We start from the raw sequence: 27,930 nt of genomic DNA on the forward strand, positions 1-27,930 counted from the left end.
TTCTAATCCTGTGGCTGCTGTGGTATAGTATAGGGATATGTTTTTATCACTGAGGGTAAAACTTAACTGTGATGCCATGAGGCCACCTCAAGTGTTTAAGTCCTCTTGCTAACCAGTCTCTCAGGAATGTCCTGTACAGTCGAAAGGCCACAGAGAATACACAGCAAAGAATCAAAAAGCTTCTGTGTGTATGTAGATCTGGTTCCATAGATCCCTTTTGCAGATTTTGCTTTAATGAGGCCATTGCACTAAACTCACCAGTGAGTGCTCCTTTCCTGCCATCAAAAACAAGCCAGTGCAATGGGAAAATTGAACATATGTTATAAATGTACATTAAATGTTAAACAGAGGCACTTATTTCACTGCACCACTTTAAACCAATGAGCTTCATTTTTAAGCTGTGGAATTACTCTGGTGTGTTAGGTGAGATTCATGCATCCAGCTGACAATTGAGTTTCACAGACTAATGAGCTGCTTCCTTTGTTCCAAGCTGGTTGAAACAACCTCCTCTGGGAGGATAGAGATACAGTTCTTCTGAGTGGAAAGATGGAGGGTGTTTTCTACTCTAAGGTTGGCATGAAGTAAAGACACTGCAAATTAGTTGTAAACATAAAATGAAATAGATGGTAGATCTGGTGAGTGGTAGTCTGGAAGATAATAGTACCATTAAACAAGAAGTTAAAGTTGTCAGAGAAAGGACTGTTTGACCTAGGTAAAAGTCTCCTTTATTTAACCCCCAGAAAAAAGTTACACACATAAGGATGAAGATGAATGAATGAAATAAAGTTATTTATTTGAGGGTTAGAAATTACCCAAGTCAGCTGCACCACATTTAAGCACTGGCTTCATTCCAAGTCTTTGAATACTGCCATTTTTATTTTGCATATTCTAAAGCATGACTGCTGAGTATCTTGCATGGTAAGACACAGGATCATTTATAGTCTAAAGCTAGCTTGAAGCATCTTGTTGAAACATTCATGAATTTTCTCTTGGAACTACAAATGTATGACATTGAAACTAATATTGATGGGAAAAGTTTGTTTTCGCTCTTATGATCATTTGACTTTTACATTTGTACTTTGCTATTTGTTTTTAAGAGACATTTTGCTGTTTTCTTTCTTGCAGAACGTGGTTCACCACGTAATTTGGTTACCACAGACATAACTGACACTACAGTTGGGTTATCATGGACACCAGCTCCAGGAACAGTTAACCATTATAGGATAGTATGGAAATCACTTTATGATGATACAATGGCAGAGAAGAGAGTCCCTGGAAATACAGTGGATGCTGTGATAGAAGGTTTGGAGCCAGAGACTAAATACAGGATTTCAGTATATGCAGCCTACAGCAGTGGAGAAGGAGACCCAGTTGAAGGAGAGGCTTTTACTGATGGTGAGTGCAGTACAACATTTGTAACATTCTGTTCTTGATGAAATTACCATTTTTAAAAGACAATGGACATTATTTTTCTTCTTTTTTTTTTTCCCCCCAAAAAGTTGCCCCAAACCAAAATGCCACCTCAGCTCAGTCAATTCTGACATTTTGCAGGACAATTAAAAAACACGAAAATCTCTTCTATGTCATATAGGTTTGGATTCAGCAAGAGTTACCTCCAATTTAAGATATGATTTTGTCTACAAATTACTCTGAAGTCAGCCTTCCATAGGCTTGGTGTGACTGCTGGAAATAAGGTGGAGGAAATGTTATGGATAGATTAAGGAGGAAAGGTGGTGTAAATTCCCACAGAATCAATGAATATGGTTTCCAAGCTAATTGCCCTTTCCAGTCTTCACAGTCCTCAAACTGAGGCTTACTGGGTGATTTTGATATTTGTTATTTACCTTTCTAGGGCTCTTCTTTTTTTTCTTATTTGCCAAACATTATGTATTATTTGTGGAAGCAGGCTCAAGCCTCTCCTGCAGTGTAGGCAAAGTGAAAAAACACCAAGAGACCAGAGGTGGCTTGTTGCTGTATAGCCAGAACTGGCAAGTACAGCAGTCTGAGTGAATGAATGAAGGGATGCCCTGAATCAGCCTTGATGTTTCTGTTGTTTGTCTAAAGGGGCCATGTGAAGACAAAGCCTGAGGGAGAGCTCTGGGGAAGCATCATGTGTGTTTATATGTTCTTGTACTCTTTCCCAAGCATCTGTTTTGACTACTGTTGGAGAGAGGCTGCTGAACTACCTTAACCTTTGTCCTTGACCCATTTTAGTTTTTCTTAAGGTTTTGCAAGAGTAGTGATTGCTGCTGTTCCTAAGAGCTGACTCCCCAGAGTCAAAGCAGACTGCTGTCCCACGCCTTCCTTCTTTGTTCAAGAACAGCAGCATTAGCCATCCTGCCCTTTCCAAGTTAAGTAGGCAGCTTAGTCATATAATTTGTTGCTTCTCTCTCTTTGTGCTGACTGAGGGAACTTGCTGTCAGGCCTATCAATAGCTCCAGACTTGAGGCTAATATTGCATCTTTCTGGTACAAACAATGATTGGAAATTGTCAGTTCCCAGGAGCTGCAAAGCCTGCCTTACCATGTGATGAAATATTGACTGATTCCAGCATGCCAAGAAGGTTCAGTTTGCTAAAACCTAGATGGCTTATTTCGGCTGACAGCCAGCATTGCATACCTTTCAGTTCACTTTGGATTATTTATACCATTTATACAGTCTGGAAAATATTTCTTAGAAGCTGAATGCTGCAATTTGTAGAGAAAATGATTGATTAGTCCATGGGCTTATTTCAGCACATATACTATGTTGCAAATAGTGATGAGTGATTTTCCAGCAGGATAGTTTGTATGGGCTCCAACACCCAGCAGTTTAGTTATTTACCAGTATCTTATCAGACCAGTAAACTCAAAACTTTGAAAATCTGAACGCTATAGGACATTGTATTAAAGAAAAAATAACTTTATAATTTATCACTTTCAATTTAGACTGCTGAATCCATTATTTAATGGATTGCTGAAAAGTGTGACTAAAAAAACCTCCCAATTATGCTGTGTCATCATATGGTTTATCCTTCCCTGTTTTTCTCTCTGTAGTGAAAAGCACTCTTCTGTCTGTTTAGTCCATTACAATTAAAAAATAATTAACAATGACCTGTGAGATTCTGCTGTGCCTTCCCCACAATCGAATACTGTAATTTTAAAGAGGGCAATTTTATTTTTTAATACAGTAGAATTAATTTTGTAGTCACGCAACTGAATATATCGGGGTATGTGATAAAGTAAACATTTATCTGTATTTTTACTCTGAAAAGTGTCACCAGATGCCAGGACTGTGACAGTAGACAATGAGACAGAAAATACAATGAGAGTTTCATGGCAGCCTTCACCTGGCAAGGTCTTGTCTTATCGTGTGTATTACCGACCACGCAGTGGAGGAAGACAGATGTTTGGAAGAGTAAATGCTCCTGCTACAAGCATAGTGTTAAAGCGGCTTAAGCCACGAACTACATATGACTTAAGTGTTGTTCCAATTTATGATTTTGGACAAGGAAAATCAAGAAAAGCCGAAGGAACAACAGGTATGTAGCACAAGGTTGTACAGGACTTCATAATGCAAGTTTTGTGCTTAAAATTAATAATAGTGATACATAGAAAAGTGCGGTGGAGTCTGCCAAGATCATGAATTGACAGGCAAATTGAAGAAAATGTTAGAGGTTGAGAAGAGAGTTTGATTTGTTGTAAGCTTCACTATGGCATAGCCTGAGCACAGCTTTTTGCTATTGATATTGAGGGTGTAAATATGGTGTAAAATGCTTGAAAATACTAGACTTGTTTTGAAACACTGTCATCAGAAGTCAAAAAAAGGTGTTTTGTGAGGAAGACAGTATATCAACAGACTACTTAATGAAGCATTGTCAGCTGTTTCATAATTTGCCTTTTTTTTTTGGATATTAATTAAAGAGCTACCCAGCATCATGTTATTTAGGATTGTCTTCTTTGGTCACCGTATTTTCTGAGTAAGACCTGAGGTAATAAAGAGGGACAGTAGATGATTTTAAAGTTTCATCTGTGGAAGCCTGACTTCCTGGTCTTTTGGACAAGCTGTCTTCTCTCTCAGAAACTGAAACTCTTAATAGTCCCAGTGAGGGCATTTTTGTGGTAAAAGCAAAACTAATTTTCTACTCTACCTTTAGTATGTATCTGATGCTGATCTTATATTTTGAAGGAAATGTTTTCTTGATACCCAGATCAACCAGATTTAGAGTCAGTTTCCTGCTGCAATAGATAGAAAGCCATTACCAAAAGAGAATTTTTTTCAAGATGTTTCTGCCTGTGTGGGACTAGTGCCGTTCACTGAGGTACTCTGTAAGCAGTTCATGCCATTCTCTGTTCTCTGAATGTAGGTTATATTGAATAATGACAGGAAGTAAGAAAAAAAAGTCTTTTATCAGTGGAGATATCAGCACCTCAGATTTCTTTTTAGCCTAAAATGTGATCGATATAAAGGAGTCCTGAAAACTTGATCAGATCTTGACCAATACCTAGTTTTCCAGTGTTGAAAATCATACAGCTACTTTTGATTTTTAAACTCTTCATCTTGATGCAGATATGCCTCTGTGCTTTCAGTCTAAATAGTTGTAGTGGTAAACACTCTTTAGAAGAAAGTGAGGCCTGAGTGATCTTGTTATTTGGAGCTGTTGTCATAATTCAGGAAGTTTTGTGGGAGATGAGGCAGAGAGGCTATGTTTTTCCTTGTGAGTGGGACTGTATCTACTATTTCTCAGCAGAATTCACCATATGGGGACATATATGATCTTTAAGCTATAGTTATACAATTGCACAGGCATAGGGATAAAGCAAACTCTTTATTTTTTTCCCTCCATCTTTCACTCCAGAGCTGTAGTGGTGACTTTCCGTTCACTCTCCCATTTTTTGCAACTTTGAGATTACACTACTGCAGTATTTTCCTTGCTGCACTTCAGAGTTACGCAAAAGCAAAAGTGATGCAGAAGCTAGCAGCAGGCTTGTTAACCACTCTGTCTGTGAGTACTGACCTTCAGAGGAAGTTGCTCCTCAAGCTGGTTGGCTGGCACTCCTCTGAAGAATTATTTTTTGACATACTGCCACACCTCTGGTGGTGAAGTTGCTTCAGCTGCCAGGCTATTTATCCCTCAGTGTGTTGACTGTAGAGGGATCCTCGATAATAAATTTAACGTACCTCTTGGTTAGATAGCTAAAATTAAGTGACAGGAAAATCACCATTCATCTTTTAATACTTCTATTTATGTCAAAGGCTTGAAGAGTTTAGGATTATCACTAATACTGGATTTGCATATGTATTTTTACATAAAAGCATGCTTGTTGATTTTTTTCCCATGTGCAGACCTGATCTAAACCATTTTTTCCCCATCCTTGCAGCCTCTCCCTTTAAGCCACCTCGAAATCTGAGAACTTCTGATTCAACTATGTCAAGTTTCCGAGTAACGTGGGAGCCAGCACCAGGGCGAGTGAAGGGGTACAAAGTAACTTTCCACCCTACTGAAGATGATGGGAGTCTTGGAGAATTAATAGTGGGGCCATACGACAGCACAGTGGTGTTGGAGGAGCTTAGGTATGGATAATAACTGATGTTTGGTTTTGGTTGTTTTTTATTTTCTTTTAAAATAACTTTAGCTTAGGGCTTTGTTTAATCAGGATCTGGTATTGAAATGCCTGGCAAAATCTACTGTAAGTAAGAAAGTAATTTTGACAATAAGCTATGAAGATCTTGTTATGCAGTCTCTGGCAGGTTTCTTTGTGAGATTATCCACTTCCATCATTCTCACAGGAACTGAAGGAGGAAAAGATATGGGCAGGAGCTGTGTTCTGCATTTCAAATATAAAAAAGATAACAGGATACTGGAGGATACTTGGGATTCCTGAAGTTTCCTCTCAAAAGTTCCTTGCCTCAGGTTTCTTGAAAAAAGCTGAGTTTGGTTCTTGATTCATTTTCTCAGAGGCTTGAATCTGTAAAGAAGGCTTCAGAGCATGTCAAAATCTGTTATGCAAATATACTAAATATATTAAAAATAGGATAATTAAAAGTCAAAGAATTATACAGTCACAGAATGATTTGAGTTGAAAGGGACCTGAAAGATCATCTACTTCCAACTTTGTTGCTGTGAGCAGGGATGCCTTCTCCAGGGATGGGACACCCACAGCTTCTCTGGGCAACCTGTTCCAGTGCCTCACTACTCACAGTAAAGAACATCTTCCTAATATCTAAATCTACTCTCTTTCAGTTTAAAGACATTACCTGTTGTCCTATCAGTATCTGCCCTGCTTAAATGTCCCTTTCCAGATTTCTTTTAGGTATGGGAAGGCTATCATAAGGTCTCCCTGGACCCTTCTCTTCTCCAGGCTGAACAACCCCAACTCTCAGCCTGTCTTCACGGGATAGATGCTCCACTCCTCTGATATTTTTTTGGCCCTCCTCTGGACTCATTACAACAGGTCCAAGCCCTTATGCTGGTGGCTCCAGAGCTGGACACAGTACTCGAGGTGGGATCTCACATAAGCAAAATAGAGGATGAAAACCACCTCTCTTGACCTGCTGATCATGCTTCTTGTGATGCAGCCCAGGATACGTTTGGCTTTTGGGGCTTCAGGAGGACATTTCTGGGTCATCCTCAGTTTTTCATCCACCAGTATCTTCAAGTCTCTTTCCTCAGGGCTGCTCTCAATTCATGGATCACCCAGCCCCTATTTGTGCTTGGGATTTCCCAGGTGCAGGACCTTGCACTTGGCCTTGTTGAACTTCATGCGGTTCACACAGTCCCAGCTCTCAAACCTTTAAAAGGTCTTTCTGGATGGTATCCCTTCCCTCCAGCTTGTTGGCCACACCACACAATGCACTTGCTGGGGATGCACTTGATTCCACCATCCCTGCTGACAGCAAAGATATTAAACAGCACCGTTCCCAATAGTGACTCCTGAGGAATGCCACTCATCACTGATCTCTGCTTGGACGTGGAGTCCTTGATCACAACTTTGTGAGTGTGACCACCCAGCCAATTCCTTATCCACAGAGTGGTCTAGTAGGTAAATCCATGTCTCTCTAGTTTAGAGGCAAGGTTGTCATGCAGAACAGTGTTGAATGCTTTGCACAAGTCCAGGCAGATGATGTCAGTTGCTCTTCCCTTATCTACCAAAGCTGTAAGCCTGTCGTGGAAGGCTACCAAATTTGTTAGGCATGATTTGCCCTTATGAAGCTGTCTTGGCTTTCACCAGTCACCTCTTTATTTTCCACGTGCCTTAGCATAGATTCCCATCGGATCTGCTCCTTGATCTTGCCAAGCACTGAGGTGAGACTGACCTCCGTAGTCTGTAGTTCCCCACATCTTCCTTATTTCCCTTTTTAAGGATGGGGATTATGTTCCCCCTTTTCCAGTCAGTGGGAAGTTCACTGAATTGCCATGACTTCTCAAATATGATGGCTGGTGGCTTAGCAACTTCATTTACCAGTTCCCTCAGTACCCGTGGATGCACCTCATCAGATCCCATAGACTTGTGCACCTTTGGATTACTTAGCTGGTCTCAAACTTGATCTTCTCCTGCAGTGGGTGGTTCTTCCTTCTCCCCATCTCTGACTTTGCCTTGTGTGACCTGGGTGGTGTGGCTGGGGCACTTTTCAGTGAAGACTGAGTCAAAAAAGTAATTCAGTACCTCAGCATTCTCCCTATTCTGCGTAAACCTCTCCTGTTTTCTTCTGGAGAGGGCCCGTGTTTTCCCCAGTCTTCCTTTTACTACTGATGTACTGTAGAAACTTTTCTTGTTTTCCTTGATGTCCCTGGCCAGATTTATTTCTATCAGGGCTTCAGGTTTCCTAACCTGATCTCTGTCTGCCTGGACAATTTCTCTGTATTCTTCCCAGAATTAAATAACTTGAATGAGGAAGGCTATAAATTTAAGTACAGAGTGTAGAATCAGCTTTTAAATTTTGAAACTTCACTTTCTTGTGGAAGAGCTAGTGTTTGGGTTTCATGTTTTAGCACCTTCTTTTCCATGAGGGATTTTTTTCTGTGAGAATTTATTAAGTGAAGTGTTTAGCATTTAACTAGCCAAATGACTTTACTTACAGTATACTTATTTAACTATTGCAGGGCAGGAACTACATATAAGGTAAATGTTTTTGGGATGTTTGAAGGAGGAGAGAGCAACCCCCTGATTGGACAAGAGATGACCACTCTTTCAGATACTACTTCGGAGCCATTTTTATCTAGAGGTAAACATGACTGATTTGAAGAAAAGGCAGTCTTGAATTTTGGATTAAAAAAGACCAAAAGTTTACTATGTTTCCTTATTGTTTTTCTAATGCACATACATATTTGTTTACAGGATTCAGTATATTCCCTACCCTGATGACATAAGCCCTGGTCTGAAAAGACCACTAAGCATACTACAGTTCTCAATTCTAGTCCTACGCACCCTTTAGATAATTTTATAAAGATGATAACGCAGGCAGCCCATGTTTTGCTGATTATTCAAAGCCATCTGCATTGCATTTTCAAGCCATCCACATCTGTGTCAAATTACATAAGGTCAAATGTGATTGTAGAGATCATGGCTCATATACAAGGGTGTTCACAGAAGCAGAACAAGGAATTTTAAGCAGATTGTTAGCCCTTTGCTTGTCCTTATATGGTGTCTTTTCCTTTCAAGACTAAGATGATATAATGAACAAAGATCTGGTAGTTGGGAATGTCACAGTGTTATTGTGTATTATTTAAGTTTATATTCAACATATCCATTCTTTAGTCTTTTGTTTTTCACTACAGAAGGAGGAGACTTAGTTCAGAAAGGCAATTGCAGAGTCTCTCCAGTATCTGTTTGGGAGTTATTCCCTGTGTAGCTAAATGTAGCTAAAGTTTCTGTGAATGTTATGATGGAAGCTCCCTTTGGTGTGGTTAGTGGGCCTCTGCGTGCTAATACTACTGGATGAGGAAAGTTTCAGGGGTCAGTCCTCCTTTATGGAAAACATAAAAAAGCAGGTCTTTGCTTCTTAATAGCCAAGTATAGAAGAATAAGTAAAGACTTTTCTCCTCTGCCATTTCAAAGCTTGCATAACCATCAGAGAGAATTTGGTGACAAGAAAGAACCTAACTGCAAAGTACTTTCAGAGTTAAATAAAGAAAAAAAGATTTCTGACAGCTGACAATATTCTTTTTGCTTAACCTCTTTTAGCCTTGTTTCCACACTGGGCTATGTAAAAAATATTCATCTTGTATAACTTTATTGACAGCAATTTTAGAAAATTCTTAATTAATTGCTGTCCCACTCAGTCTAATACTAGAGGGTAAAACTGAGAAAAACTACAAAACAGTCCATCGGTTACATTAAAGCTTTAATAAGTCTAGCTGAAAAAAAATTGTTCTAACACTGGTTTATTATTTTTCATTATAGCAGCTCTCATTTCTGTCTTCAGTGTTATATTCTTTAAGCTAATTAGTTTTACTAATGCATGTATTTGAGTCATGGTTAATGTGAAAAAATAAATTTATATCTCGGACTGTGAATGTAGTAGTAAATTATATATTAATAGGGGGAGAAAAATCACCCTAGATCTGGTACCATTGCTAGAATTTTCCATGTGGGGAACTGTAGTAGTTGGAAGAAAGCTAAAAGTCAAAATAGTTTAACACTTATATTGTACATGAAGCTAACTTTAACTTCCATATTAAAGTTATGCATGCAATGTTTTGAGCTAACATGGTTTTACTTAAACCCTACTCCCAACTGATTTTATTGTCCTGATTAAGACTAGATCTATATTTTCTATGCAGAAGAGGATCATGCTTTTAACCCCCAGGTACATGGAATAGTTATATTCATGAGTCTACAGTGTTGGATCAATTCTGTGGAACATATATGAAATCACAATATCTTTCAACTGTGATGAGTGTGGCTGATTTTTCTCAATGGGATTTCTTCCATATAAAGACGAGAAGCTCTGATGGCAGGAAGCCAGAAAATTTGCAGCTGGTAACACAATCTACAGGAAAAGAGAGAGAAAGATTTTTTTTTTTTGCAAATGGCTGTGGATAAAATTATTGTGTCTTTCTGTTTTGTATAAATATTTTGTGATTTTTCTTGTGATGAAAACAATATTATGCATATTTTATTCTGTAATTTGTAAACTGAAGATATGTGAAATAACTTCCTACCTTTCTAGAATATTGCAGCTTTATATGAATGTTTGTTTTTGTTCCCTCTGTATCTCTTGACCTGTGTTTATGTTTGTGTGTCTTCTTTGAATTGAGCTCTTTCTTTCCTGTACATGTAAACTTTTATACCATCTGTATTACTATGTCTTTTTATCCCAAAATTGAGAAATATTATTTATTTGAAAGTGGTTGTAATATATGCTATTAATTCCACTATTACATAGTTGAAAATTAAGTAGTAGTAGTTTTGCTATGCATGACAGACTAAAATACTATAAATTTGTATATTTGTATCTGATAATGCTCACTGCCATGTCAGTGATTAGTTTAGTAGTCTTGTACAAAACTTCTGAAATCAGGTTATCAACCATCTTTAAAGACCAAAACAGATAATGACATGACAATAGAGAACACTGGCCTTGACATTTGCAAAGGCTTATTTATAAAAGGAAACATACATGAAGAAATTTAGACAGTTTTTGCCATGGAACCAGTGACTAGTGTGAATAACGTTCACAAATAGGTCATACTTGACAGAGTGCCAGTGAATAAAACTAGAGCTATTTTGGAAGCTAACTCATGACATATGTCATCTGAAAGGATGGGGAAAGAAAACTATCATGCTAAGGCTATATTTTTCTGGTTGACATGGCAGGTTTAGAATGTAGAACCAGAGCAGAAGCTGATATTGTGCTGCTGGTGGATGGCTCATGGAGTATTGGGCGGCCAAATTTTAAAACCATCAGGAACTTCATTGCCCGTATTGTTGAAGTTTTTGATATTGGTCCTGACAAAGTACAGATTGGTAAGTTCTCATATGCTGGAGTGAAAATGAAGCATAACTGCTACACAGACACATAATAACTGAGGAAATTATGGCTTTTTTTCCAGGTCTTTCACAGTATAGTGGTGATCCCAGGACAGAATGGAATCTCAATGCTTACCGAACCAAACAGTCTTTATTAGAGGCTGTAGCCAATTTACCATACAAAGGAGGCAATACTCTAACAGGTATGTCACATTGCCAGGATTTTCCTTAAGCTCCAATAAAAATGATTCTAGTAGCTGACCCCAATATTGTTCAGTGAACTCAAATGTGTCCAAGATGGAAGAGACTTACAGTTCAATGCAGTATGTTTGGGAGAGAACAGATGTAGCATAGGCTTATAAACTCAGAGGAAGTCTGGAGAAATGTGATAAAAGAGAGCTTGGATGATGAAGAGTTTATGTTACTATTGAGCATATGAGAAGATGAAAAGTCATCGTGTCAGGGTTTGGATGAAGACAACCAGGACCCAGAAGGAAAGCTAGAAGAGATCAGATAGGAGGGTGCATAAAAGTTAAGAGGTTAGAGACTTTGAGAAGGCTTAAATAATATGAATTGCCGGTAAGTCTGGATGATGGGCTGCAATTAGATTACAAATACTTTGAGAAGGAAGTAAGTTGTGGAATTATGTTGTCAGAGTGAAATCACTAGGATGAAATAATCTCTTTTACCATAACTACTATATGGAAATAGGTTTTACCATAACTACTATATGGAAATAGGTTATAGTGATGGTTACTTTCTTTGTATCATGCTAGGAATGGCCTTGGATTTCATCTTAAAAAACAACTTCAGGCAAAATGCAGGCTTAAGGCCCAGAGCTCGCAAAATTGGTGTTCTCATCACTGATGGCAAATCACAGGATGATGTAGTCACCCCTTCAAGAAAACTCAGAGATGAGGGAGTGGAACTGTATGCAATTGGTAAGTACTATATGAAGAAATGGCCTGCAGCAGCCTCCTTCTGCCCATCTGCTAAATTCACAGAGAAGTGATCACACACTTAAGTACCTGAAAGGGTATTCAAAGAATGTGTTTAGGAACTTAAGTTCATGGTATTGTGCCTCATGGCCATAATTTCTAACAAGCTTTGTTTTCATGTCTTATCTGTAAGGTATTAAAAATGCAGATGAAAATGAACTGAAGCAGATTGCAACAGATCCAGATGACATCCATGCTTACAACGTTGCAGATTTCTCCTTCCTGGCTAACATTGTTGATGATGTAACCACGAATCTGTGTAACAGTGTGAAAGGTCCAGGTACATCACATTTTCAGTCTATTTCATCCTTTTTCCATTTACATGTTTGCACTGCCAATTCCTTTTTATTACTTCTTGGGAACACTATGTAGTCCTGGGCTGTTTTTTCAGCTGCTGGTGTGAGGAAGTTGTGCAGACCACCTGGATTACCCTGCAGGGGTTCTTCCTTTCCTTTCAACAATGACTGTGTTATGCCTAACACAGCATGACATGGCTGGATGTGCCTTCTTTCTTTCCCAGAATTATGAAGCATGTTTCTTGGTGTGTCAGCTTTTTGCCATTGTGGCAGGTTCCTTGATGATACTCCTCCAATGAGGATAATTTCAACAGCCCTGCTTTTTTCAAGTGTTTATGTCTGACAGCCCAAAAGCAAAGCTGAGCGTGGAAAAACAGTAATGTTAGCTGATGGTTCTCCAGTGAAACGCTGGTGATGAAGGTGGAATAGGAATTACAGGGAGCTTGTTTGGTCTTGAGAGTGTGATGGTGAGCTATCTCTTCATGAAGTTGTAATTCCTGAGAAAACAGAAACATAGGCAACTACTTAAAGTGATTTTTCTTTCTCCCTGATGATATAAGATGAAAGAATATTTTTTTTAATTTGCTTCTGCTTATAGGTGATTTGCCACCTCCCTCTAACCTAGTCATTTCAGAGGTGACGCCTCGTTCTTTCAGACTGAGATGGAGTCCACCTCCTGAGAGTGTTGATAGATACAGAGTTGAATATTACCCTACCTCTGGAGGTAGTCCTAAACAGGTTAGTTCATCTTTGACATTGTCCATAACAACCTTGGACTTCCACATCATGGTAGTATCATTCTGTAATTTGTGCTGTGTATAATATAACAGTAAATGAAAAAAAGGCTCCCAAGGTCAAGAATATAATGCCTTGGTAAATGATACAAAAAATTACAAAAAATAGGAGCATAAATATAACTTTGGTTGCTTTAATACCATGAATCAAGGAATAAAATGTACCTCTTCAAAACACTTGACTGCTATTTCTAGTAATTCCTTTCTGTTCCTGTTCCATTGTCATATATTGGTTTAAATATGTCTATAGCAGCAATTTTCTGGCCATAATGCAATAAACTTTCTTGTTAATAGAAAAAAAGACAGTAGGTGATAAATGTGTGCTTAGATTAACACTGTGTGATGGTACTTTGAATCTGTGCCTAAGTATGTATTCTAAACTGTTTAATGCACAGGATCAGACTTATCTTGTGGTTATTACTTCTCTACACAAAGAGTCAGTGACTCACAACCATTGTAGGTAATCTGAATTGCTCATCACTCTCTTCAACCAGGCAGAGTAGTATTTAGGAGAATGAAGTATTTGGGAGAATGAAGTTAGGCACTTCTGTGTACCTAACTCTGAACTTTTCATCTCTGAATGTTGCTTTTAAATCTAAACTCAGGAGACTCATGGGGACTCTTTACTCATGGAGAGTTTAATCTTAGTAAATCATGACCTCAGGATTTGGCGTTTGATTAAAGTTGGAGCTGTCAGTACAGCGTACACTGACTTTACAGCTTGACTGCTTCCTGGCATTTCTGTTCTTCAAGGTGTTGCCATGTGCTGTAACCATCTAGATTATCCTGGGTGTTTGAAACCTTTTCTCCAAAAGTGGTAACATATATCCCTGGCACTTTCTTTATGCTGTTTACTAATATAGAAATGTAAACCATGCGTGAAAGTAGAATGCACAGTAAGTGATGCTAAATATATCCAGATCCATTTGAGACAAGTGTCTGTATGAGACTTACCTACAGCTTGGTTTGCAAAAATATTGCTGTACGGTCAGAAAAAATACATAGAAGATTAAGACCATACTTTATTTAGCTCCTTACCATTGATTTCTGAAGAGTTTCACAAGGAATGATTGTTTTTCTTAGAGATAAGATTGCAAATATATTTATTGTACAGTTGTTAACATTGCTTCTCTTTTATGTAGTTTTATGTGAGTAGGATGGAAACAACAACAGTTCTGAAAGATCTGCAACCTGAAACAGAATATGTTGTTAATGTGTTCTCTGTGGTAGAAGATGAAAGCAGTGAACCTCTGATCGGCAGGGAAACAACTTGTAAGTTAGAAATGGATCTTGAATAACATGTTAACAGCCAGTTTGGCGCCTGGGGAAATATCCAGTAGAACTTTTAGCACTATGGGCTTTCTTCTTAGCAGAAACAAAATTTTTAATTTGAATGACTAAACTGTGTTGCGTTACACAGGTTGTTCAGATCTTGTCTGGAAAACTTCAGCAAAGTGAAACTGCAGTGTGGTAGAAAATGTTTGTCTCGTCTTCTTTCCGGACTTATAAAGCATGGCTGTACAAAACTAGAACAATAGACCTGAATTATAAGACAGAGTTTAAAAATTACTGAAATCTGATCCTATACAAATGTATACTCCTGTATTTTTATGCTAGGTAATTAATTCCTGCTACTATCAGACAATACCATAGAAATGATTTCTAATTAGCAAAAAGCCAATTCAACAGAGTTATGCCACTTCTATGAGATATAACTTAGCCATGTTTCTACTATGAGTTGTCTACATGATTGATTTTAGATATATTTATGCTGAATGCAACATCGGGTGACTTTTCTGCCTCTTTAATAACATTGATTGTTTGCTGTTCATTTCACTTCTTTGTTTTGTGTTAGGCTTGTCATACACCCTTAAAATATTTGCATAATTTTTATGAAGTCTGCTGTAGTTTTCCATGTTTATTTAATAATTAGAGAAATACAGAAAACAAGAAGAAAGGACAAAGTATCCTTTTTGTAAAGATCCCAAACCAGTTGTGTTGTTTCATATTAGAGCATTCATGTGAGTTAATGTTGCTGATTAGACTATTAAAGTGTCCAAGTGTAAACTTGTAAGAGTTTTAGCTGTGTATATAGCAAATCTGTAGCCTCATTCAAAATGGAGTGACCATTATCTCATTCTTAAAAGTAAGAACTACTTAAAAAGCCAGTGCTTGCAGATCGCCTTTCTACTACCCATAATGTACACTCATAGCCATGTGCAATATTCTCAGTGGTACTACCTGTGATATAAAATATGAAGAAGGTGAAATAAATAAATTAATATATATTTTTTATTTGACAGTGCCAATCTCTTCAGTTAGAAACTTGAATGTTTATGATATTGGATCAACCTACATGCGAGTGAGGTGGGAACCTCTCAATGGAGCTACTGGTTATTTGTTAACATATGAACCTGTGAATGCCACAGTCCCAGCCACAGAGAAAGAGGTGAGAGAATTTGTCTTCACTTCCTGTACTCTACCAGAAATAAATTAAGAAAAACTGTTAGATTATCATAATAGTCAAAAGACTGGCATGTACTTTTGAAGTGCAGTGAACTTACAAAGATATTGTATACAATGACATCAGTCAGGAAGCTGTAAATATACTGTGAATCTCACAAACAAAATTCCCTTGAAATTAAATCACTGCTTGCTTTTCTGCCATTGCTTTCTTCAGTTTTAAAACATGATGTGTTACTTTTCATGTGCAGATGCGTGTCGGACCATCAGTGAATGAGGTGCAGCTGGTAGATCTCATCCCCAACACTGAGTACACTTTAATAGCTTACGTATTGTTTGGTGATATCACCAGTGACCCACTCACCACCCAGGAAGTGACGTGTATGGACATCTTGATTTTTACTTTGTTATTGCTTCAGCAACATTTAATTTTATTTCATGCAACAGTTTTTATGTATTCTGTTTTGTTTAGAAGACCATCTTAACCATGTTTTATGCATTTGCTAACACTCATTCATTTCCCAAAGATCTCAAGGCAATTTCAATGCAAAGGGTCCAACTATTAAAACAGGAACAAAACAATTTTTTTGTTGAATAATGAAGGACGTTGGCTTGAAAATCTTGTGGTCATAGTATTTTGAAAGGTCTCAATTTTGGTTGCATTAACTTAGAAACCTTGTTCCCAAATTCAGACATTCTCTGAAGTGTAGAAAATAACAAAGAAACATTCCATATCAAGAAAAAAATTGATCTAAATATGGCTTCCTTTTTTATAACTTTCCTTAAATATTTCCTATTGATGAAGGCACGTTTCTGGGCTAGATGCATGCAGTATGCTTATTTGTATGTCCTTAAAAATGTTAAACCCTTAACCATACATGAAAAGTGGCTATTGTCACCAAAAGTTATGATTGTAAACACTAGTACTTCTAAAAGTATTGTGCTCATAATTTACCAAGGTAAAGCTACATACTTTATAGCTATATTGTTCATTACTGGGACAATAAGCTCCTAAACTGTCTCATCTAATGGCAAGGACGATGAACTTCTTAGAAAGTGAATGCCTCCATTTCAATAAAAGATATGAAAAGCATTTACTTGCATCTGTAAGAGACCTATACCTCTGCCATGAATAGTATTTTCACTTACTACTGTCATTATTTTTACAGTACCTTTGCCTGGACCCAGAGGCTTAACAATTCAGGATGTTACTCACAGCAGCATGAATGTCCGTTGGGATGCTGCCCCAGGGAAAGTTCAAAAATACATCCTAAGATACAAAATAGCTGATGACCCTGATGTAAAGGAGGTAAATTCTTGAAAGTACTAAGAAAGAGTTTTATTTCAAGGAGCTAGGTTACTAACATAGCAGTAAGAGTAGTATTATAACCCACCACCAAGAGTAGAGAACATCAGTTCATGGTGATTGCAGTCAGGAAAGGGTATTGATTTCTTGGAAACGGAATAAGCACGAGATGGATTTCTTTGGGTACTCCCTTCTTCCTCCTCCTCCAGAGAGAAGGACTGGAGAATTTTCCTGTGCTTTGGTAAACAGCCATTTCTGCTGTCTGGTTAAGTGTCATCTTGCCAAGGTCTAAGAACAGCTTACAGTTAAGAGGACAGGATTGTGGAATAAAGGTATGTTAGCCCCTTTGCCGACTGTCAGAACACGTGTGAGCATTGTTAGAGATGTCTTGTAGTTAGGTACAAGCTTTCCTTGTCTGTGCTGCTTGACATGGATCAGCTCTTGGAGGATTAAACGTGTTTTTATAAGGAAATGAGAATTTTCTTAAGTTTTAGTCTGCATCCTTGTTTCCAAAAGAATGAAGCCGTGAATGATCCACAAGTACTGCATGTATCTGATATAATATGCTTTGCAAGGAAATTAGTAGATAGCACTCAATATTCGGGTGTAAATTTAGGGGTAAATGGCAAAATGTAGTGCAGAATACTTTTCCTTTTTCAGTACAGGAATTTCTGCCATTAAATCAAATGCAGAGTAAGAGCAATTTACAATTCTCAAGTCACTATTTTTGTTCTTAGGTGGAAATTGACAGACTCAAAACCAGCACTACTCTCTCTGACCTTTCCTCCCAAACAGTGTACAATGTACACGTTGTTGCTGTGTATGATGAAGGAGAATCCCTGCCAACAAAAGCAGAAGCTGTCACTCGTGAGTATTCTTATTAATCATTATTGTGATTGGTTTTGCTTTATGTTCTGTTAAAGTCGTGCGTGTTGCAATACGTTATGTGGAGCTGTCATTTAATCTGAGAAAAATTTTACTTGCATTTTTAGCATTATTTTCAATTTAACAAACCCCGGGAATCTTAGATTCCAGTGTCACTGCAGTAAACACTGAGACTGCAGTCTGCAGAGAGGTGACAGAGCAACTCAAGCACAACTATTTCTGTTTAGAGGCTGAAGGAGAAGTGTAGTATAGAATGGGTAAGAAAATATGAAGACAGAGGAAAGGTTTAGCAAATCTATGCAGGAATCTAGGAAAGTGAGTAGGAAGCTGGGCCACATGCTAGAGGATTAGAGAGACATGATCTTGCTTCTGATCCAAGAGAGTTTTTGCGTCGTGAAATGCGAAATCTGTCTCTACTTCCAGAGAATCATCAAGGCAGTATTTGAGTACCTGTGCTGGTTTAAAAGTAAACAGGTGGGACAAATGAACCCATCTCAATGAGATTACATGTCAGAATTACAATTCACTAAAGATTACAATAAATACAATTATCCAGAAAAAAATTGGTTTTAACCCCCCAAAGACAGGTGTATAACCCGGCACCCTGGACAAGAACAGAACGGTGTTTTTAGCCCCTGTGCTGAGCACCACAGGACCTCCTGGCTGTAAACTAAAAGGAAAGGAAAACCTGTTGTGCAGATGATGGTCATGGTTCTGTTAAGTAATGATCGCAGACTTGTTGAGAGTGGCAATCACAGTCCTCTTGTTGAAGTTTGGGTCCTCCTCTGTATCTGACGAGTGGTACTAGAAGTCCCAAAACCATTATACATGCTCAAGCTCAGGTGGGAATGCCCAGGACCTCCCCCAGGATGGAGAGTTTCACAATGGGTGATTTAACTCTTTGAATCATGGGATATTTTTGGAATCTTTGATGATCAAGGTGTTGCAGCTCCCTATTATGCCAGTCATTGTGGACTATTAGCAGAGATGGTCCCTCAGGCTGGGTGTGAAGGTGTTAATGCTTTTCCAAAGGGGAGTTATTGCAGCTGAGTCATTTGTGTGAAGACAAAGAAATGCTCCCCTGCCTTGCAGGGTTTTTTTAACATCCAGCTTGGAGCCTGAGATGTCAGGTGTACCCTGGGCAGCTGCTGCAAACAATTCATTTATTAACAGTCCGTCAGAAATTACACAGAGGGTGTAGAATACACAGTTTTGGTTATACCTGCATAGTGATAAACTGGTCCCAGCCCCTGTCACTAGGACAGTACCTCAACAAATAGAGGCAAGGAAATGGAGTTGCACAAACTGTAAGAGCTGATTTCCATATAAGAGAAGTGACAGACTAAAAGGAGAAAGCGGGTGTCAAAGAAGCTCTCATCCTGATCTAGGCTTATGATTTAAGAAGGTAGTTAACCAGAAGAGCTGCAACAGAAATGAGCAGTGTTATCTTATCACAGCCCCTCAATCTGATATGAAAAAGAAGAGAAAAAACATTCCTAAGATCTCTTTTTTTCTTCTGAATTTTTTGTAGTTTTATATATTTAAAAATGTTTGTGAGATTTTGTGCTTGCTGTTGGACTAGTCTTTTTTCTATAGCTGTGGTTTTGTGTGAATGTGTGTGTAAGGAAAGAAGAGGAAAACTCTGCCAAAGAAATTATTTTTAGTTTAATTCTCTGGTTTTACCTGTTTGTGTATTTCTTCCCAGTGGCTATATTATATTTAGCTTTCTTAACCTACAGTTAACCTCTGTGAATTCTTTCTAAGTAAATGGTGTAATTCAGTCAAGTCTTATTTAGCTTATATAAGACTTTTAAGATTTGGGAGGCACTCAAGCAGGAGATTAAGCTCTGTCTATGGGAGTTAATAATCACTCCTAACTCCAAAATGTAAGAGCTAGGACTTCAGTTGTTGTGAGTAGGCATGTGAGTTGTGATCTCTGCTGAGGTCAGTAGAGCTGCGTCTCTTTTATCCGGCGATGTGACCTAATGGTGTGACCTTATGAAGGATGAAGGACGATTTGCTTAGTGTGGGTAGGATGGGTTATATGTAGTCATCAGAAGCATGGTAACTGAGAGATGAATCTCCTACATAATTTTCTAAATTCTTTGTCTGAGTAATTGCTTTGTTTAACTGTATTTATTTTGTAGTTACATTTTGTGGAATACTTTTTCTTTTCTCATAATAGAGCCTGTGCCAGCACCAGTCAATCTCAGAATCACAGATGTAACCACAAATAGTTTTAGAGGTACTTGGGATCATGGAGCTCCAGATGTCTCTCTATATAGAATAACCTGGGGACCCTATGGAAGATCAGAAAAACAGGAGGTAAGAATTAGACAGCCACCATAAGCTTCCATGGGCAGTTTCTCAGAGAGTATATTTTTAAAATCAGAAATGTAATTGATAAATGGCCTATAAATTGCAAGCCCTCTTGTTGTGTGCAATGGAAATTCAGTCAGAAGGCGTAGAACACATACTTACAGCCACTTGCAGTGATGTTACTGAGTAAAAAGTTACTCAGTTATATCCCACTTTCTATTTGTCTGTTTTGTTTGTTCTGGTTTTGTTTATTTATTTTTTTCCTTTTTTTTTTAATTTCTCCACAAGACTATCTTAAATGGGGATGACAATAGTTTGGTTTTTGAAAATTTGAATCCAGACACATTATATGATATCTCAGTTACTGCCATCTATCCTGATGAATCAGAAAGTGATGAGCTCATTGGCAGTGAACGGACATGTAAGTAAATAAAGGGATTCTGCATGTTGTTATTCATGATTATTAAAACAGAAAGCATATACATACAAGAATTCTGAAAATTCTTTCTACTTTTTTCTAGTACCCTTGGTACCTATCACAACACAAGGTAAGAATCTGAATTTCCTGGTATTGTACTATTAAGAAAAACCCATAGCTATCTTTTTCTAAACTGTGACAAATGTTGACATTAAAAAGCTGAGATCATTTAATAAATATTATTGTGTATTTGGAAGAATACTAAACACTAGATTACCACATGTTTATTATTTTACAAACATTACAGTTTATGTTCTCTTGTACTTAATACATTCTGCTCTTGATCAGGCAGTCATGCAGCCTTAAAAGTATGAATGAAGCATTTGTCCCTGATTTTTGGTGAATAACATATTTATTCTTTTCTTTATTGCACTTCTTAGCCCCAAAGAGTGGCCCAAGAAACCTTCAGGTGTACAATGCAACTTCACATAGTTTGACTGTGAAATGGGATCCTGCCAGTGGTCGAGTGCAGAGATACAGGATCATTTACCAGCCTATCAGTGGGGATGGCCCTGAACAGTCGGTAACTAATTTTGTAGTGCTATAGTTTTTCAACCTAAAATACAACCTTCTGCAAATCCATTAGAATAATTTCTTTTCAAAGCACAACATTGTATATTTTAATCACTTTTTAGGTGAAAATTTCTATTTATAGTGAAACAGTACATACTCCCACCTTTTTCTTTCTCCCCTTTCAAATCCAAGTTAGAATGCTCTTCATGGAGCAGAAATTACTTTGGATGCATCCTGTTTTCTTGAAAGTCACAGAGTCATAGAATCGCTTAGATTAGAAAAGACCCTTGAGGTCATCAATATATATCTATAGATATAACTATAATAAAGTTAAAATGTGTTGAGGAATAAGTCAAGCAGCACGTCAGACTACAAATCACAGATACAGTTATCACAACAATCAACGATATGGATACCTTGGCTATTTTCCATTTCCAGAGTTTTCAGTTATTTTCATGGTGTGGTTCGTGTGCTATCAGAGGACTTTGCCATGGAACATGCTGTTCAGTTGAACAGTTGAGACTGTCTCTCACTGCTCTAGGGTCAGAAAGACCACCCAGAAGTAGCAGTTGCAAAAAAAAAAATGCACACAAAACGCATGCTAGGGAAGCGTTTAAGGTGTTTTAGACTCATTTAATGGGATTGAGCAGCTGTAATGATATGGAGAGCCAGTACTGTATGGTCAGCCAGCTTTCCCTGTGTCGTCAGCAAGAGCTGTGTTGACTACTGGCAGCCTACACAGCACAGCCTGGGAATGGTAATTCAGTCAGCCTGTTTATCAGAAATGTGCGCTACTTAAAAATGCCCCGCAGTGGGAGGCTGTTGTGGTTACTGCCAAATGACTCAGAGGAACAGCCTCAGATGAGAAACACGCTCATTTAATTTGCCTCTGTAATTGGAGATCACACATGTTCAGAAGTGTATCTAGGAATATTTACTTTAGAATCAATTGGATACTTACACATGCATTTTAACTCTCTTCTGAACAGCATGCATTTGAGTTGAGGCAATTGAACTCTTGAATGAATTTGAGCAGTTTAATACAAGTTTAGGGAGAAATCACTAGAAGAAAAAGGAACAGCAGTAAGGTTAATTAATTACTGTAATTAATTGCTGGCACTGGAGTAAAAAGAAAATTATGAGCATTCTGTTGAAATTTGTGCAAAGAATATAGTTAATAGACTTAATTACTCACAGCTGGATAGAGTTCAGCAGTGGCAGTTGGAGAAAACACGTCTTTTTAAGGAGAGCCCACAGAACACTCGTCCTCTATTCATGGCTTTTAATGTCTGTCTGCAAATAACTTTGTCATATGATCATAATTCCTTGACTGTTTTTTTTAGTGGGATATTTGATTAAAATGTAGTTGCTGAGTAGGCAGTAGAGCTGTCCCTACCAAAATAGTTAAAATAGAATTTCTGGAAGGTTTTTATTGCCCTGTCTGACATTTAATGGCCTCAGCACCAAGACGAAGCGTGGATGGTTTGAAGACAGCTCTGCAAAAACTGCATACCAAACTGCAGAGACCGTAATGATCATTTAGGGTCAGATTTTGAAAGGCGAACAGATACTGTAATGGAGAGGCAGCCATGGTGGGATGATAAAAATATTTATTCTTTGAAAAGAGCTTTGTACTTTGCTTGTAAGTTAAAATATTCTACTTCTACGAAATGTGAAGATGTATAAATGCTTGCTCGTTGTCAGTTCTTCCTAATCAGATGCTTTTAAAGTTTGTTATGACAAACACATTAGTTGAATTGGCTTTGAAAATGTGCAGATAATCTTAAAAGTACAAAGGATGCTCTTGAGCAAGTGTAATTGCACACTATTAAAAGCCAAAAAGCTCATGAGTATCCAATGTTTAAGATCTAAGTATTATTCTCAGTGTACTTCAAGTCTTTAACTTAATTGGTGAAGATTATGATCACAGGATTATATGTAAAATAAAAATTAGATAATAAAAATAAAAAGATGACAGAGTCTTAACAAAGATGTTTCAGAAGCTGAAGTGTCATGCTGTAAAATTTTTGAAATCAAGGAGAGACAATGTTGATATTGTATCTAATGTATGTTAGAGATCTACAGAGTGTTGGAATTTATTCCATGCTTGCATTCTACCTGAGAGTGGAACATAAAGAACCCAAATGAGAGTCTATCGTAATTAATAAAAGACTGATTGATTTCAATAGGATATAGTCATTTACAATATAGTTTGTGCTGGTAAAGAACTGGCAGTTGATACATAGTTGTGGTTATATGCAAGTTTGGAGATTTTAAAGAATAGTAGCTTTGTGTCTAAACTTGCTAAGAATATGTGTTAAATATTATTGCTGTTCAATGTCTACTCTCAGTGTCACTCACAAGAGCATTTCAACTTCATAGTGCTTTCTACTCTGCATCAAATGCTTACGTTCTGCACTATAGCATTAAGCACAAAAGAGGAAGTATAAAGGGTATTTTAATGTTTTTCTGTTGTTTTGCTGAAGACTATGGTTGGAGGGCGGCAGAACAGTGTAGTGATACAGAAGCTGCAGCCTGACATGCCATATGCTATTACTGTGTCATCAATGTATGCAGATGGTGAAGGGGGACGAATTACAGGACGAGGCAGAACCAGTAAGTAACTTCTTTGGATCTTATTAGGTGAAAAACAACATTGATGTATTGCTTTTCAAATTAGCCTGGAAAAATTTCTTGTGGTGAAGTTAATCCCATCTGTATTTGTCCTTTGGTGGGTTTCAAATATCTAAAGTAAGAAGATCTGTCTACTGGCTGTAGAGAAACCCTGGACCACTACCTCAGACTGGATGCCTGGCTTTTAGGGCTGAAAAAAACCCTAGTGTGCCTATGGAACTTTTTCGTCATTTAAATTTTTTAATTGTTGTATGCCATAATTTAGGAAACACCTTAAAGCATCAGAAGGCATGTAACTCTCATATAGGTGCTGTTAAGCACCTTCAGGTCAGAGACTGATGCATTGTTTTGATCCTGCTATAGAAATAACTGGGTGATTTTCTATCAAAGACATCCCAGGCATAAAAAACATTTCACTATATTTAATTACTTGTTCAAATATAAATTTATTAATCCACTTGTACATAATTTAATAATGAGCTTGCAATGGAAAGTCAGACACAGCAATGTGTTTGATGAGGAATGAAGAAAAAAATCCTGGTGGCCTCATTGCATAATTCTAAAATAGTGTCCAGAAATAAATTTCTTTTACTACATTTAGCATTGCCTATGCTGGTTGACGAGGCTGATGTGTTCTGATTAATGAAGACAAAGAACGTTTAACGCGAACTACTAAACCTCTTGGTTTTTAAATTTCCTAAGGAAACTTTACACAGTCATGATCTGACAGCACAGGTGAGAGAATATGGTTCCATGTTTCTGACAGCTCATTGATCTGTTTCAGAACCTCTCACTACTGTGAAGAACTTGCTAGTTTATGACCCAACCACCAGTACTCTGAATGTTCGATGGGATCATGCAGAAGGAAGTCCTCGCCAGTATAAAGTGTTTTATGGACCTACAGCTGGAGGTGCAGAAGAAATGGTAAATTCTTCATGTGGATCTCTCTAACTGCCTCAGATAAATTACAGCTCATGGTGCTGGTCAGAGAAATGCTACTGAGTGAAGCAGGTCTTGCTTGCCGATGCACTGGCTTTTTTCCTGTTCATGACTACCCTGGAGAAAACGCACAGCACCTCCTTGAAGTTCAGTTACTCCCATATGTATTACAGATGTTTGATTTTATATAGTAGACCATTAGAAATTAGTTCTTAGCACAGGGATTTAATGCCGCACACAATTTTTTGTTTGTTTATTCTTAGGGCAGTGGGTGTGAATGTAAAGCTGACTTCAGGGTGTACAAAAGGTGCTAAAGTTAGCAGAACTTATTTCCACCTATTTTTACTGCTAGGAAATTATGTGACTGTAGACAGTTAGCTGCAATGATATTTGTGAAAGCAGAAAAATCCACATTCTAATTTCCTGAAATTACTTAACTGCTAAAGAGCTAAAAAAATAATGAAAACAGGAACCCTACTCCAGACTGTGAAATATTATTATTTCCCAATTGTGTTTATTTTTCTACATCTGTGCAATTTAATGTGCCCATGAAATGAGAGGTACATGAATTGCCACTGTTTCAATAGCATCTAGAGTGCTACTGATGACAAATATGCTTAAATGCAGTGGAGTTTTATTTTCTAACATGACCTGCTCATTATTTCTTGTCATTAGCATGTTGTGATGTTATTTAAAGTTTTCTTTCTTTTCTTTTTTTGAATTAGAAAGTGACCTCTTAGTGCCTCTGAGATGCTAAATAGTAGTCATTAAAGAGATCACTGCAGATTCTGCTACTACTATCAGCAGAACAGGATCTGGACCCAAAGTGAAGATAGCTGTAAGGGATTGTATAATGGAGGATAGAACTTAATAATTTTTCTTAAGTCTGAGACAGAACCTTTTTGAAAAGTAATTCCAGTAGATACCATGAACTCTGTTATTTTAAGCTTCACCTTCTGTAGTTATTATCACATCCAGTCTGGAAATGAAATGTGGTAGAGGAGTGAGAAACAAAAAAGCTTACACTTTTTTTGCATATTTATGTAAGTGTCATGCCTCTACCTTTGTTTTTAAATTTGTAGACCACAGTACCAGGAAACACAAACTATGTCATCCTAAGGACTCTTGAACCCAACACACCTTACACTATAACTGTGGTTCCAGTTTTCCCAGAGGGGGATGGTGGACGTGTCTCTGACACTGGGAGAACTTGTAAGTAAAATAGCCCTTTTCAGCAAATGTTAGGATTTTTTGTGTGAGTGGCTCAGATCATTAGAAATTGATTTTACATCAAAAGTGGCAGTTTATTTTCCCCAAAGCTAAAACACAAATGCAAAAACTGTTTACCATCTTGGTTATGGTTTCAGCTCTGTAACTTAGTTTTCTTTGCTTATTCATGTGGAGGCTTTCAGTCCATTTATCTCAGGCAAGCTCAGCTCCTAAGTTGTGAAGCGAATTTACGGTTTACCTCACAGAATAGTAAAATTTCAATTGTAGTGCCAGTAGCAATACCAGTGAACAAACACCAGATATTGGTTTTAATCCATGCCAATGTCTATACCATGTACTTAAAATTTCCCAGGAAGTTTAAGCTCCTAATGTCAACATGAGCTGAAATGTGTAGTTTATGTCTACTTTTCATACATGTCTGATCAACAACAGGATAACAAAGTGTTATGATCGTACTTTCAATTTGCAGTATAAACATGTACTTAACTGCCTAGCACGGAGGTTTGAAAAGACTAATCACTGAGATTCTTAAATTTGTAGGAGCTAACAAAAGTAATGTGTTTATCTTGGGCTGATGTGGTTTTTATTTTCCTTTGAGCTCTCTTGTAAATTCAAGTAGAAATATAACTTACATAAGCAACTTTGTAAAACTCGATTTAAATTATCCTTGGTCTAGTGGAGAGAGGAACACCAAGAAATGTTCACGTTTACAATCCCACACCAAACAGCATGAATGTCCGTTGGGAACCTGCTCCAGGTCCAGTACAGCAATATAGAATTAATTACGCTCCACTGACTGGCCCAAGGCCATCAGAATCTGTAAGTAATTTAGTTTTTATGCTATTTATCAAAAGTGTGTGGAGAATATTGCTTCCTTCAATGAGTGTAAAAAAAAATAAAATAATAAACTCAGGCCGATTATCTGCCCAGGAGTGTCTCTGCTGAAAACAGTGTCTGTAGGAGTTTAGTCCATTGTAAATAAAGGCTTAAGTTGGCGAAATGAGAGACATAAGAAATAAGACTCTCCTATTTAAAACTGCATATTGAAAATTGAGTATCCTTTATCATATTGCAGGTAAAGATGACTAAATTAAAATCTTTTTTTTCTTGTAAGAGAGAAGGAAATAACAAATATTTCTTAGGAAATGTTTAATTATGAAACCAGATGCCAAGTTTATGTGATTTTACCACTAAACCATTTCCTTACCCTAAATCATTGGTGTTTAAGTAGGTCTTGGTGAGCAGTGAAGTCTGGATATGGGTAAAAATTTACCCTTCAGATGTGAAGACTTCTTGGATGTGTAGAAATAAGTGCAGTTTTGAAGCTTTGACTGTGAATGTACACAAAATGTACACCTATATTGTACATGTACAGATTAATATGTTTTTATGTAAGGAAAGTTGAGAATTTTTAATATCCTTTATATGTTAATAGGCTGTGACAGACTTTACATTTTATTTTTTCTTCCTACATGTTTTTCTTTTTTTTTCTGAACTATTTTCATGTAACATTTAAAAAATAACAACTCTATTTGCAGAATGAGAGCTCCTTATGTATTTGTCCTTTTTTTTTCCCCACCCTCTATTGAATTTTTGTCAATATTATTTGGTTATTTTAAACTTGTATTACTTTTCTTGGATGTGTGCAGCATGGTCATGTTCCCAATTTTTCTATATTTCATTCAAATTGTTTTCTAAAAAGACATGATATAAACTCAAGCTCTATTTATATAGATTCCTTTTGTTTCTATTTTAGATTGTGGTACCGGGCAGCACTCGTGATGTGATTCTGGAGCGCCTGACTCCTGACACTGCTTACTCAATAAATGTTATAGCTCTTTATGCAGACGGAGAGGGAAATCCAAGCCAAGCACAGGGAAGAACATGTAAGAGGCAGTCAGTACTTGTGTTGTGAAATATATATCAAAATTGGTATGTGAAGAATTTATGAAGTTGGTTACAGTCACAAATAATATAAACCATTTAGTGCAACTCTGAGATTAATGCATCTAAATTATGACTGAAGCAATTATAGGCCTCCATGGGAGGGAACTTGTTGTCTGTCAGTTGTGGTACATGTATAATCCCCAATGTAATTTTCACTTGTGAAATAAGCTTAATTT

General features: G+C 37.4%; 1 protein-coding gene across 2 annotated transcripts in view; it reads left to right on the plus strand.

Moving 5' to 3' along the window:
• The window catches only part of COL12A1 (collagen type XII alpha 1 chain), a 102,626-nt gene that overhangs the window by 31,935 nt on the left and 42,761 nt on the right, over positions 1-27,930 (plus strand). For both annotated transcript variants that reach the window (XM_064650123.1, XM_064650124.1), the window contains 23 exons: positions 1,126-1,395; positions 3,254-3,520; positions 5,361-5,553; positions 8,084-8,205; positions 10,800-10,949; positions 11,036-11,155; positions 11,729-11,893; positions 12,084-12,230; positions 12,845-12,984; positions 14,183-14,312; positions 15,344-15,489; positions 15,755-15,884; positions 16,673-16,812; positions 17,547-17,676; positions 19,880-20,019; positions 20,302-20,434; positions 20,535-20,561; positions 20,872-21,014; positions 23,491-23,620; positions 24,423-24,562; positions 25,660-25,789; positions 26,484-26,626; positions 27,564-27,693. In XM_064650123.1, coding sequence (XP_064506193.1) covers positions 1,126-1,395; positions 3,254-3,520; positions 5,361-5,553; positions 8,084-8,205; positions 10,800-10,949; positions 11,036-11,155; positions 11,729-11,893; positions 12,084-12,230; positions 12,845-12,984; positions 14,183-14,312; positions 15,344-15,489; positions 15,755-15,884; positions 16,673-16,812; positions 17,547-17,676; positions 19,880-20,019; positions 20,302-20,434; positions 20,535-20,561; positions 20,872-21,014; positions 23,491-23,620; positions 24,423-24,562; positions 25,660-25,789; positions 26,484-26,626; positions 27,564-27,693 — 3,366 coding nt within the window. The remainder of the gene's footprint in view (positions 1-1,125; positions 1,396-3,253; positions 3,521-5,360; positions 5,554-8,083; positions 8,206-10,799; positions 10,950-11,035; positions 11,156-11,728; positions 11,894-12,083; positions 12,231-12,844; positions 12,985-14,182; positions 14,313-15,343; positions 15,490-15,754; positions 15,885-16,672; positions 16,813-17,546; positions 17,677-19,879; positions 20,020-20,301; positions 20,435-20,534; positions 20,562-20,871; positions 21,015-23,490; positions 23,621-24,422; positions 24,563-25,659; positions 25,790-26,483; positions 26,627-27,563; positions 27,694-27,930) is intronic.

This window comes from Pseudopipra pipra, chromosome 3 (assembly GCF_036250125.1).
Source record: "Pseudopipra pipra isolate bDixPip1 chromosome 3, bDixPip1.hap1, whole genome shotgun sequence".
NCBI lineage: Eukaryota > Metazoa > Chordata > Aves > Passeriformes > Pipridae > Pseudopipra > Pseudopipra pipra.